Consider the following 13,189-nt stretch of genomic DNA (forward strand, 5'->3'; position numbering starts at 1 on the left):
TAACCCAGCCTCCAGTTCATTGTGGCTGTTCCTGGATATTTCTGTCAACGGGGGAGCCTCCTGCCAGATATCTTCTGACACCTTGTCCATAACCGAACTCAAGAGTCACGCGGCTTTCGTCACTCAGCATGGATCATGAGAGGATGTAGCCTTTTCCCACGGCAAGTCGCAAGCCACCGACCGAAACCATGTTACAGAAGGCGCGACCTACAGTCCTCGCGATAACTGGCTTGTTTTTTTTTTTTTTTTTTTTTTTTTTTTTTTTTTTTTTTTTTTTTTGGAATATTTTACTTCGGGAATTGGACATTTTGCTGGGCATGCGCTGCGAGCGTGACGCATCACACAGCGCTAGTCGTCACTCTATGGCTGTTGGTTTAATATACCAGCCTGTTGAGAACTAGCGTCAGCGCACGCCGCAGGAGCAGTCTCCCAGCATCTGCCAATCTCAGCAAGGATGCATCCTACGTCGGCGGCTTTGATTGCATCCATTACTATTTGAAAGTCTCACACATTCGCGCCTTCATTTCGTCCATTTGGCTGGCGACTTTCTTCTGGACGCATTCCCTCAACAACTTGATCAAGTCTCCTTCACATATTCTGTCCAGGTACTCTTTTACAAGGTCGTCCAGATGCTCTTTCATCGGCTCGCTCACAGGCCCTTGGAAACCGTCACCCCATATGAACGATGCCAAATCCTCCGCTAGCTTCGGATTATCTGCCAGTTGTTTCCCATGTTCCCCTGTAACTTCTTGCAGCTCGCTGATATCAAGCCACATGCTCTCCCTCTCCTCATCGGCCGTCTCTTGTCGATTTGTCAATTCGGCACAAGTATTCTCCAACTCAGAATTCCGTCTCTTGAGTTCCGCATTCTGTCTCTTGAGTTTTCCGATCTGGTCTTGCAATGCCTTGAGCTGTTCTTGACTCAGCTGCTGCTCACTCTGCTCGTGGAGCAGTTGCTTGATCTGTTGTTGTTGGTCGTCAAGCCGACTGGTCAACTCGCGGAACACCATGCAAACATCCATGCCGGCGCCCTCAGATTCGAGCCTCGGCTTTGCATCAAGACACTGAACGTTCCTCGTTGGAGCTGTCGTGAACGGCGTAGCGGACAAGATCTTTTTGGAGCTTGGGCACAGAAGAGCGTCCTCGTTCGCGTATTGCCGTGGGCGTTTGGAAGCATTCGGTACACTACACAGCAATTCTGTGCCATCGTACTCGGGCGGTGCATGACCAACGGAGGGACTTTCAACAAAATTGGCTTCGTCGTCCGAGGTCGCCCTAGATTCCCCTACCTCGACGAGGCATTCACCGTACTGAGGGGGCAAGCCCTCAGGACGCGGAACACTGTCGAAGTCCACCGTTGAGCCATTTGACGGGTTCGTCGCTGGTGTGGTGGATCTGCTCCGTTCCCCGTCTGTGCCAGAGCTATCCTCATACTCATCGGGGGTAAGAACCCTGCCACCTTTGCCACCGTACAGCCTCTTTGGATCCACCTTGCGCTGAAAATTGCGTCGGTCATCTTCATTCAACCCTGAAAACTGAGGAACGGCCCAGACGCATTGCTCGAGCAACGATTTTTGCACTTTGTTGCGAGGGAAGTATACGCAGAACGACGGAGAGGAGGCGAGCGAGGCGAAAAGATGAACAGCATGCTGAGCCGCGCTGTCGGGTGTCTTGAAGCCGTTGGAATCTTTCGGCACAATGATCTGCGCACTCATGCCACTAAGCAGCTTGAACCGTAGGCGAGTCAAGTCACTGGCGCCGCCAAGTCGCTGGCGCGCATCATCGGGATGTGACGAGCTGACATCATCCCATCGGCAAAGCTGCGACCGTAGCAGCTCTAGATGGTCTGGCAGGATTTGCAGGATGACCGAAGCGTCACATACACCATCGACCTTGGGGCTGAGACGGAAATAGACTAATGTCGGCGGGTAATACGCGATACGGAGGGTGAATAGCTGGTTGATGAATTCGGCCTGCCGTCCGTCTGAGTATTCACGCTCCGTAAAGACGTCGACTTTCGCTGATTCGACTTTCGCTGATTCGACTTTCGCTGATTGTGCCGCCATGCTGAAGATGTTGTGTTCCCTTGCAGTTAATCTCCTAGGGATACCCGCGTAGAAAGGCGCGGTCAGAAACGGGGTGATAGAGTACTTACCGTGGTTGTGGCGTTGTCGTCACTGTGATTATTCGGTCCTTTGTGGGTCACCGTGGACAAGACGTGCCATGGCGTAGTCCCGACCCAACTCAAGGTGCATTGGGGGCTCTTGCGTATGCGAGTAGTAGAATGACCAGAGTGACGGGTGACGAGATCCAAGCCGACGCTAGACAAAGGCCAGGCTTGGATGAGTTCCGAAGGAGTCCAGTCCTATTCGCGCAAAGAGTCGGACAAGCAGCCAAGAGAGGGAGAGCGACTGGGACGCCAGGGACAGGTCGGTTGACGTGAGCTTGTGCGGATGGTACGTAGCAGGCAGGAGCGAAAAACAAGACGCTGATGTGGACGCGTTAGGGAGCGAAGGGTTGGCATTGACGTGCATGGAAGTGCGAAATGAACGGAATATAAAGGAGCGGCGGACGAAAATCAGGGGCTGGGTAGGTACGTAGTGCTCGGCGTTTATTTATTCCGCCCGCGAAACCGCCACTTGCATATGTGTGACTCAACTCTCGCCTTGGGCGTTCACTGGGCCCACAGTGGATAGCAACAGAATTCCAGCACATTTGTGTTTCAAAGACATGCTACGCCCCGCTGGTTGATGACATTGAGCATGTTTTCCACGCTTAATTGCACTTCTCCGGTCCTAAGGCATGAGAAGCAAACCTAGAATAACATGTCTCACATCCTGTCCTGCGCCATGCTATGAATGGCGTACCGCCCAGGCAGTCCCTGCTCTTCTTCGTCCTGGACAGGCGATCGGGTCGAAGCTGGATGTCGAGGTTGGTGCGGCCACTCTAGCGGGGGCGGACTCAGTGTCACATCGTCCGTCGTACGCGCCCTTTGGCAAGATTCACCTACGCCCGAAGTCGTCTCAGCGAATGGCTATCGATAGCGGGTCGGGACTCCGGGAACAGGCCTGTCAGGTAAGAGACAAGCGCGAAAGAGGTTGGCTGAGTGGAAGTAACGATGCTGAGGTGGATAGACCAGAGGCCGCATGAGGGGTGCCGGGATGCGGCGGCATGCTGTTCCGCAAATGGAGTTGGGTCAAGTCCGCTTCAGTGAGTGGACCCACGCAGGCGTACGGGGCCAACTTCACACAGTGCTATCGTTGCTCCAGCTAGACTGTGCAGACCCGCGCGCCCCTCTAGATAAACCGCTCGGTTCGTTTGAGGGCTATGTATCGTTTGGTGTTGCAGGGTGATTCGATCAGCGTCCTCCCGCCTCTGACCCCGATCGTTAAGGGACTCGGCCGGGGTGTCGGTCGCCAGATCTGGCCTTTGGCAGTGTTTGGTGCTCCCTTCGGAAGCGAAACCTCGATGACAAATGAGCAACCAAACCAACGTAAGCGCTTATCCGGCTGGCTGAGGCACTCACAAGCAAGGCAAATGTCGTTTACGCCGGCTTTGCCAGGACTTGAAACGAGCACCCCAAGGCCATCGTCCATCAAGCTTATTCAACTGTGGTGAATGCGAATCTCGCTTACGATGTACCATGTACATTGTCGAGCTTGCGCTGTAGGTTAGTATTCACACTTTCCAGTGTGCACTACAGCACCTTCCGTTCGCAATCCTACAAAACCAAGTCACGGTACAACTGCGCCATCTACTGACGTGATCACCACGGCGCTGACCTTGGCCCCTGCACACTAGGGAAGCGCATAACCAACCAGACGAACAGGAGCTTTCGATAACTTGCTTGGTGGCATGACATCCCTGGGCTTGTCGAAAGAGTGCCCTTGGCCTGCACGAAATGTACCTTGCCTGCGCGACACATGCAGTGTGTTTTGGTGGTTGTGCTGTTGGCAGTCCTGGGGATACTCCCAGGCTGCGCCGGACACGTTGCGAGGCATCACGCGACGCGTGCTCCCTTCTCCCACCCGCGCGGCTCTGAAGGCTGAACGATCCAGTGACCTCAGCCGAACTAAGAATGCGTCATCGCAAACGCAGAGTCCGCAGGCGCAAAGAAGCCTACCATAGTCGTGTTCCTTAAAAAAGGCTACGAGTGACTTGATGCAATCGTCGTTCGGGAGTACAACATACGGGGCGCTACGATACCCGGTCTCTACAAAGGGATTCTTCTGTGAGGATCCCTCATGCGCGATATGAGGCTGCTGGCATGTTGGACACGCCTCAGTCCTTGGGACAAAGTGTTTGCTTCGTATTCCTGCGTTTCTCTTGTGACTACCTCGAGCACGAACGCAGCCGTCAGAGTCACGGTCTTTTCATGTTCGACTCGTACATCCGCATCGCCGTCCACAAGTCCTTGTCAACAGAATCGTTTCCAGTCTCCCCACCAGCAACGCCAAGAAAGTCATGAAGAGGAGCAGTCTCATCGGCCCCGGATGCAGCACGTACCCAACGCAGCAGACCAGTGTACAGCATCTTGGCCTCTCGAAGAACATCGCGGTCGATGACCATGGGCTCCTCGTTCGACCCGGGAGAAAATGTGATTTCGACGTTTGTCAGCCTTCGGTCCATTGGGCAACGGGTAAACAAGAGGCCAATGCGAGAGCGCACCGTACGAATGTCGAGTCCATATCCAGTCAGCCGCACGTTGCTTTCGCAGAAGGTTGGTCCTTGAACAAGCCCTTTGGCCGTCGTTTCGAAATTGACGGGTGAACGAAGACGTACACCCCAGCAGGGCAAATCGTGAGCGGCCTAGAAGTCTCGAATTATCGGATTCGCGCATTCTGCCTCCAAATATTGCGGCTCCCCTTGCGATGATCTTTCGTACACAACCCGCTGTGACCAGTTCGTCGTTGCTTCTCTTCCCGCGTACACAGTTTCCAGCATAGACAGAAAGTCTTCAACTACCTGGTGCTGACTTACATCTGCTGGTGCGGGCCAAGCGACGGGGCGTAACCGTATCCAGTCGACATAGGGACGGCGTATCAAAGGTGGGTTTCCGTCAAAGACCGAGATCCACGAGTAATCGCATGCCATGTTCGGGATGACGTCTTTGCCTAACAAGCAGAATGAGTAATCGGCGTCTGGATGGCCCTGTCAGACTTTTACCTAGATGGTGCAGCAAGGACTCCATCAATGAGCGGAGCAGGTTGTCCCATGTCTGAACGGGACCTTTTACGCATGATGATGGCCAGACCTCATCGAAGAAGTCCAGAATTACTTGGTCGATTTGGGCCACGTCCTGATCCCGGTATCGGCATATATCCCAGTACAGGTATTGAAAAGTCTCTCTCAAGTTTTCGATGATTGGTGTCATGTCGTGATTGGCGAGCTTACGCTATGAGGATGGTATGTACTGTCACGGAAGTGCTGGGCGTGGCTCATATACGTAGGCCATCGTGACAAAGCTTACCGATACCTTAGCTGCACCGCACTCGGCGTCTGTGAAGTCTGGTAGCATGTGACAGCAGAGTAAGTTCCGCTCGGTGCAGGCGATGTTGCTACTCAAATGATGTCCAAACGAATGTGCCAAGGTTGAAGGTTTGTCAACGGGAGGGCGGGAGCTTCTCTGTCGAGCTCTGTATTAGCCGTGGCTAGCATAGTGAAAACGTTGTAAGCTCCGAAGACAACGATAGGTTGTGTGTGCGAACTTTCTTAATTGCCTACCACACATGCCCATTGACGTCAATTGGCGCTTTGGTGACTTTCATGGCGAATACCCGTGGCTCGTATTTTCACAAATAATATACGAGGGTCAATACCCAGGTGATATAGTTTCAACAAGCCAAAGATACCGGACTCGCAGCGTCGGCTAGACTTTGCCAGCATAAAGTCAACTGCGACGCCTAGGACATGCCAACCGGCACGTAGCATCTGCTTTCGACCAATTCACCACGCGATCGGCTGGCTGTTAATTTCGTTCAGTATCAAGGCTTGTAGTCAAGTTCTGAGTTCGGAGCTTGACACAGGCCTTACACATGCGTCACACCACCAGCTGATAATTCACAAGAGGTGCTGGTGTCGCGATAGCGTGATGTTCTGTGCTATTAAAAATGTGTTACACATGCCGGTTAACACTTGAACCTCGACAAATGCGTAAGACAGGACGCGCCGAGGTCATTGTGTCAGGAACTTCGAGGCATGGCATCAAGGTGATGAACGTATAAAATGAATTCACTCGAACTGCAGCTTCCCATTATAAGAAAGCCATGTGGTCCAGGCCGAAGCGTACGGAGCGTACATTGGTGAGGGGTCTTGGAAGGTTACTTTCAGCTGGAGGGCTGGTGGACCACTCAAGGCCATGGAAATGGCTCTTTTAGGTTGAAGAGGAAATCTTGTGCGCGTGGACAGCCCCTCGGATGGAAGATTCACCGGAAATGCTGAACAGGACGAGCCTGTAGGCTTGCATCGTAACCAAAGGTACTAGACACAAATTATCATTGATCCACAATGGCCCTGAAATCGTCAGGGTCTTGAGCGTCAGGGTCTTGAGCGTCAGGGTCTTGAGCGTCAGGGTCTTGCGCAGTGCTTGCGACAATCTGGTCCTTTCGTCATGCCGATAACCTAACCCGAGGTTGAAGATAAATGGTTGGAGAAAGCATGCATCTTCGCTCTGAGGTGTCATACCTTCGTAGCGTCTTTACAGTGTCTTTCTTCCCTTTTGTACTTACGGTCTCCTTAGCTGCCTCTTATACTAAATCACCAGATCTAGTCCAGATTCAAGTCGAACATGCCTTCCACGTCGAACGTGCCTTCCATGTCGAACATGCCTTCCACTGTGGCCGACATAGCTCGCTCCGACCTCGACGCATCCCAAGCATGCGATGCTTCAATCACATACCTACAGTATGTGGCTTCCTATAACTGGATCAACAGCGAAGTGCCGACTATTGCGGTTCCAGGTGAGATGGTCGCATTACGCTCCAGCGAGAAGTAGTTCTCATCCCTTGACAGGCAGTCCACCTCGCTGGGTCCCACCTACCGTACCTCCGCGAATGACACCTGATACGGGGACTGTATACGTTGACCAAAACGCTGCGCGATGCCCAGATCATCCTTTAGAGCCCTTGTTTCGTGCCATTTGTGCTCACAAGCCTAGTTTCGAAGTAAGCGATGTTGATGTTGTAAGCGACAGAAACAACATCCGGAAGCTACTGCGTTTCGTACAAGCATCCTCGTCTGAAGGCTTCGAGATCAAGGCGGAGATTGCTGGTAAGAAGACGTTGTTATTCACACGCGTCGAGGAACAACCCACGGAGACCATCCGGACCTTCAAGGGCTTCGGTCACAACTTCGAAAGAACATACACGAAAGGGCTCACTGGAAGCACTGGACATCACAGAATAATATCTTATCATTTCGGCGGAATGAAGTTTCTTATGCGGCACGAGACGGACGGATACGTTGCTGATGGAATCGATCCAAGCACCGCTGAAAATCGATCGGATATCGACGATTTACCTGATCTTCTGGGTTCAATGTCTGTTTCACAGGCACGCAATCCAACAAACAGCCGGATAAATGTGGTCACCGAAGGTAACAAACCCAATGACGTGGAGTCGACTCTTGAAATCAAGACCAGAGCTGCCAGCACGGAGCTTGCAATGGAAGATGTCGTTCCTCAACTCTGGTTGTCACAGATTCCGCTCCTCGTGGTTGCCTACCATCGCCAGAACTATTTCCGAGACATCAACCTTCGTGACGTGAAGCAGGAGGTGCGCGATTGGGAGGCCACCAATTGGACAATACTGAGAAAACTCGCATGTCTCATCAGTCTGATCCGGCAGGTGGTGGAGAAAAATGGCAATCGGCGTGCGGTGGTGAGATACATCGGGGGGCCAGCAGTCCAGCTCATCAGCGATGTGCAGAGTCGAGCACTTCCAGAAGATCTTTACTCTCTATGGGATAATTGGGAACCGAGTCAAGACGGAGCCACGTATAATCGCAGCGAGTCACTCGACCTTGAGCCAACGAAGCCATCGCCCATGTTAACCACGAGACAGAGCGATCGCAACCCGGACGACAAGTTAGCACGACGAGCGTTAGGCTCTCAGCCGTCCACAAGCATCGAAGACACGGCACCCTATTCCAACATCATTGAATGCGGGTTGCGCGGTTTGCGAAAGATCATTCGCTTTATGCCAACCTCCCTACCCGAGTATCACTCGCTGTGCGAAACTCTTCAATCCCGCAAGATCGACGTCCTTGGCGGACAAACTTTGCGCGACATCATGAGAGACATGAGACAGGGAAAAGAGGACTGGGATCCGGATGAACGACGCAGGATTGCGGGGATGAAGAATGTGGCACGCGACTCGGCGTTCCGGTTGCTATATGCGTTCGTTCTTGGGTTGCCTGAGTCGCGCGATCAGAATATGGCCTTCAACGCGGCCATGTTTGTGATCTCTCATCGCAGACTATTCGGTTACAAAACACGAAGGATGGTTCGGGAAGCGTTTCAGGAAAGTTTTTCAATGTCTTGCAAGCAGCGGCAAAGCCTGGATAAATTGCCCATCGGAGATGCCCCTCCCGTAGAAGCAATTGCAGACGCGGAGGAGGCGACAACAGAGGAAGAAGAGTTTGACTTTGAAAGTGAATGGTCGGATTAGTGAAGGGATAGTAGCTTATATCACGCACATGATTTATTTCTCATGTCGGAACCTTCCTAGCGACGGCGATGGACCACCATTCGTGACCTTGAATGATGATGCCAGGCAAAAAGGACAGTCCGGCTGCTGCTGCTGGACAAAAGCCCGGACGCACGGGCTGACCACCTGACGCTGCCCTACGCCCAGGTAGCATAAGGGGGGCATTGTTTACACTGCTGAACGGCCGGTCTTTCGCCCGCGAACGATGTACCGCACCTGATGTGCTTGAGCCACAGATACCAGCAGAGGGGGCAAAACTTGTGCAAACAACTTTCGCATGTGCATGATTGTACGATCCAATCTTCCGCTTGGGGAAGGGGTGAACGCTAAGAGGGCTCTTCCATAGTCCCTGTCAAGCGTTACTCACTACATGGCCTTCTGTCAGGTCAAACTACATGATCAATGGCAAAAGAGCACGACGTCTTTGGATGCGGTGACGAAAGTGGACCTTATGAGTTCCGTTCGCACGCCGACATGGTCCTGCTACTTCCTCGTGACCACACAGAGTCCTCCATAGATACTTGGCTCATCCCGAGATCCTTGTCGCAGCATCACCATATGTCGCTTCTTTGATAGGACCCCACTTCGACGAAGTTGCGATCGGAGCAGCCGCCAGAAATCACCCTGGTAGAGGAAGATCCAGAGGTGATGCATTTGCCTTTGTCGGCACTCCATTACGAGACCACGAGCCAACACAGCCACATCAACTTCCGACTGCGTGCCCACATCGCGCAAGCAAGTGATATAAATCGCTGCCATGGCGCCGCAGGGGCCTGACGAACGCACGTGAGTGGACGAGCGCAGCGAGGATCAGCCGAGGTTTAGCGAGGATTACCCCTCGGGTTTAGAACGGAGGGAAGAATGAGTGGAGTGGCCGTTTTCTTAGAGTGGAGCGAGGGACGAGCGGCAACGATTGGTAGAGAGGGAGGAGCGTGCGACGAGCGGCACAAAGGGACTGTTCGAGCGGGCGAGGACGGTCGGGGAGCCGGGGCGACTGGCTGGGGCCATTGACTGACCGGGAGGGAGACGTGCTTGTATAAAGCAGGACGGGATGCACGCCATGAGACGGGGTGAGTGGCTTCAGTTTTAGATACAGGAGATACTGTTTCGACTGATTCAAGCGATATAGAGGAGCAGCTACTTCGGGGAACGAAGGTATTGTGTTTACACACGGGCGGATGCACACGACATCGGAGATGAGTTGTCGACAGGCGACGGAGGAGCTTTTGAGAGATGTTTTCAGTCAGCTGAGGCTGATTACCTTCTTGCTTCGGGTGGAAGCAACATGTTCTAGCGATGCGGAGTCATCGTTGGTGGCCTGGGAAGGCGTACGACAGGAAGTGGAACGACTATGGATACCATTACTGGAAGGATGGACTGCTGGAGAACCTGGTGGTTCGGTATTGATTGATACGGGTGCTGGGTTCACCGGATTAGTACGGGAGTTTGATCATCTTCCGGAGGAAATACAAGAAGTAGTGTACGTTTCAGCGTGGTCCGTGGAGGACATAATCATTGCTCGTAAGTTGGACACGATAGTCTTTTGAGACATTACAGTGGCTGTGAAGCCTGCTAACTAGAGTGCAGATACACTGAGTGACAGTGTTGTAGCGGAGTTGTTGCCTGGTGCAGAGGAACGTTTTAGTGGTTACCCCCAGGTAGGGTCAGCGAGGTGTCCGCCAGTGACGCTTGACGTCGCGATACTCGTCTTGAGAGATCTTTGCCATCATTGGAGATTGGTAAACGGAGTCATACGAGAAGGAATGTCCGGCATAATAAGCCTGGATGAAGTGCGTGAAAGCATTGATCGGGTCGGAGAAGCCTACGAACTTGGAGTTGGAGTAGCGGAAGCAAAGAGGTGATAACACTAGACTAGATGTGATCGGGAGACAGAACTAGTAGACTTAAATAGACGAAGTGAGATTGACAGGTTGGAAATAGTAGACTGGAAGACAGCGAAGCAGGTCAGTTAGGCATAGTGATGCAGTGGACCAGGGTAGTTTGATTGTGTTCAGTGAGCTTTTCAGAGAGTGTTCTTGCGTGAGTGCTGAAAGTGACTACCTGCAGTAGGAATAGTTCTACTTAGATGACTTAGGTTTAGAAAGATGGTTATCATTGTGGATAGTGAGTACGAGCGAAGCTCGTGACACCGTAGCGCAGCGAAGGTCGTTCAAGACTGTTATTGATACGTTAATTGAGTTATTTTACTCTTTACCTTTTAGATGGTTTACTGGTACTGGAGTACTCTTGCATTTCTAGTGGATTGTTGTAGGAATATTAAGGATGTTAGTTAGAATTGATTGTTGGACGAACATGGTGATACCTTCACTCAGGAAAGTGACTGCATCGAGAATGTTTGCATAGGTGCACGCTTAAACAGCAGTGGGAATAGCGTCGAGCGAGCGAAGCGAGTGTGACCGGAGTGCAGGATGCACGGAGACGTGGTGAACGAAGTGAACTAAACGAGCGTGAGCGAGTGGAGCGCGACGAAGGAGCGCAAGACACCCCTATTGGTGACGGAGTCACCTGATGGCCCTTGGTTGGTTGGTTGGTTGGTAGATTTAACGTCTCGAGCGATGAGATACGTGCCGGGCGCAATGCCGACATGGTCTATGCTAATCTAAACTATGTTACAGGGCTACGTCTTCACCTAACGCTCCTGTTCAAACCACTCCAAGATGAAGCAGATCTTCTAACCTGGCCAGAATTCTCTTATCCGCCATCCCTTTCCCGAGTCGCTTCGTCCATAAGGAGAGTATTTCGGATTTGGTGATGATGATGATGATGATGTATTTAACGTCCGTGGTAAAGAGGGACGTGCCGGGCAAAGCCGACATGGTCTATGCTAATCTAAACTATTTTACAGGGTATCGCCTTCACCTAACGTTCCTGTTCAATGAGTCGGGCAGATTTCAGTAAAGAAGTTGGTCGCCTCCATCCATTCGCATAGAAGAGAGGCTCCCTTTGCTGTGCCTAGAAGAAAATCAACGCTCACCTTCGCCATCTTTTGGCGAAGATGGCGTGGCGTGGCTCTACGGCCACGCTTGCAGAAGTAAAAATGGACTGGCGTCTTAGGTTTCCCACAGCTGCAATTTAGCGATGCGTCTTGATGAGCGAACCTCTCGTGGTATGCTGCAAAGTCTCCGTGGTGGGATCTTGCCGCATACAGCCTACCTAGCAGATGCCGAGGGAGGCAAAGTTCGGGGGGCCTGGGATGGGGAACTATCCCGAGATCGGAATATTGTCGAGGGCAGAGTGACGGCCATCTGCTAGCAAAAGCCTGAAAGGCAACTGCTTTAGACTGCCGTTTTAGGTGCGCTAATGTGGGCTGTGGCATTGGTTCTGGAGTTTGTTTGCAGGCCTCCTTGGCTAGAGCGTCTGCTTCCTCGTTACCTGGTATTCCTGCATGTCCAGGGCACCACCATATATACACCTTACCAGGGATCGTCCAGCTGGTCCGCTCCCTCTGAGCCCAAGACGAGGCAAGCCCATTAAAGGCTATAAACCTAGACTGGCTGGTTCCTGCGCTCTGAGACACGAGTCTGGTTGCAACTGCAAGATTATCGAGGCAGACATGAACATTGTCTGCCATCCGCGCTGTGGGAGACCTCGTGGTTTCTGGCAAGCCCTGAAAGGCGGCTTGCGCTTGTGCGTCGAAGACCTCTGTTTGGGAGCCGAGCGATTCGGATCCGCGGAAGATCTGTCGTGTGGCCTGGTATCCTATCCAGCCTGCTCCAGCGGAGGTTCTGTTACCATCCGTCATTTGGGAGCCGTCGGAGTAAGCAACAACATCCCGCTTTGAGAACGTTCCCAGTCTGCTTGTAAAGTCGAGGGCTAATTCTTCTTTGGTTTTTCCAGGCTTGTAGCCGACCCTGTGGAGGGCTGTGTGCCAGTCTGCTAAGCGTTCCCAAGGTGGATGTTGCAGCGGGTCAATATATTCGGCATTGCCATCCACAAGCCTTGCCATTCGTCGTAGTCTAGAGTCTGGTCCTGGCTTGTCTCGGAGTCTGGTCCGGAGGGGTTGTCGTTCGTCGAGGCGATGGATACGTATGGAGGCTTTGTTGAGCTTTGCGTCCAGTATCACCTCTGTAGGGGGCAGGGCAGCCTCACGCTGTAATATCGGTATAGGCGTGGTTTTATATACGGGAAGTGCGGCTCTAATAGCCTTGGTTTGTGTGATATCGAGTTGGTGGAGCATGCCGTTAACTCTGTTTGACACGGTGCGTCCATTCTTAATTCGATTCTTACCAGGCCACCATGCTTCTGATGCGTAGCACTGGATAGGTAATATGCAAGAGGTAATAGCATGGCAGAGGAGATATGCCGGCGCGCCCCAGACAGTGTTGCCTAGTCCTCGCAGTCCGTTGACTACTTGGCATGCTTTAGCGCAGAGGTCTCTCACATGAATTCCAAAAGTGAGTTTTCTGTCGAAGTGGACCCCCAGCCATCGTAGAGAGGAGCCTTGGTTAACAGCTTGAACTGTA

General features: G+C 52.4%; 4 protein-coding genes across 4 annotated transcripts; 3 read left to right on the forward strand and 1 right to left on the reverse strand.

The window, feature by feature from the left end:
* Window positions 1–491: 491 nt before the first annotated feature.
* CGGC5_v015996 (uncharacterized protein) lies at window positions 492–2,255 on the reverse strand (the record flags this gene model as incomplete). The annotated part of the gene is made up of 6 exons (XM_066153392.1): window positions 492–1,049; window positions 1,213–1,239; window positions 1,290–1,820; window positions 1,884–2,067; window positions 2,156–2,177; window positions 2,240–2,255. The coding sequence occupies 6 exons, from the start codon at window positions 2,253–2,255 to the stop codon at window positions 492–494; spliced, it is 1,338 nt and encodes a 445-aa protein (XP_066007181.1).
* Window positions 2,256–4,567: 2,312 nt separating this feature from the next.
* Window positions 4,568–4,875, forward strand: CGGC5_v015997 (uncharacterized protein; the record flags this gene model as incomplete). Its single annotated transcript, XM_066153393.1, has 2 exons — window positions 4,568–4,720; window positions 4,777–4,875. 2 exons carry the CDS (start codon window positions 4,568–4,570, stop codon window positions 4,873–4,875), a joined length of 252 nt encoding a protein of 83 aa, XP_066007180.1.
* A 1,912-nt stretch (window positions 4,876–6,787) lies between these two features.
* Window positions 6,788–8,666, forward strand: CGGC5_v015998 (uncharacterized protein; the record flags this gene model as incomplete). Its single annotated transcript, XM_066153394.1, has 2 exons — window positions 6,788–6,903; window positions 7,157–8,666. The coding sequence occupies 2 exons, from the start codon at window positions 6,788–6,790 to the stop codon at window positions 8,664–8,666; spliced, it is 1,626 nt and encodes a 541-aa protein (XP_066007284.1).
* Window positions 8,667–9,765: 1,099 nt separating this feature from the next.
* Window positions 9,766–10,448, forward strand: CGGC5_v015999 (uncharacterized protein; the record flags this gene model as incomplete). The annotated part of the gene is made up of 5 exons (XM_066153395.1): window positions 9,766–9,775; window positions 9,835–9,860; window positions 9,917–10,226; window positions 10,293–10,363; window positions 10,422–10,448. The coding sequence occupies 5 exons, from the start codon at window positions 9,766–9,768 to the stop codon at window positions 10,446–10,448; spliced, it is 444 nt and encodes a 147-aa protein (XP_066007283.1).
* Window positions 10,449–13,189: the final 2,741 nt, after the last annotated feature.

The sequence above is a fragment of the Colletotrichum fructicola genome (assembly GCF_000319635.2).
Source record: "Colletotrichum fructicola Nara gc5 chromosome Unknown KSG_Nara_v1_contig10, whole genome shotgun sequence".
Taxonomy (NCBI): Eukaryota; Fungi; Ascomycota; class Sordariomycetes; order Glomerellales; family Glomerellaceae; genus Colletotrichum; species Colletotrichum fructicola.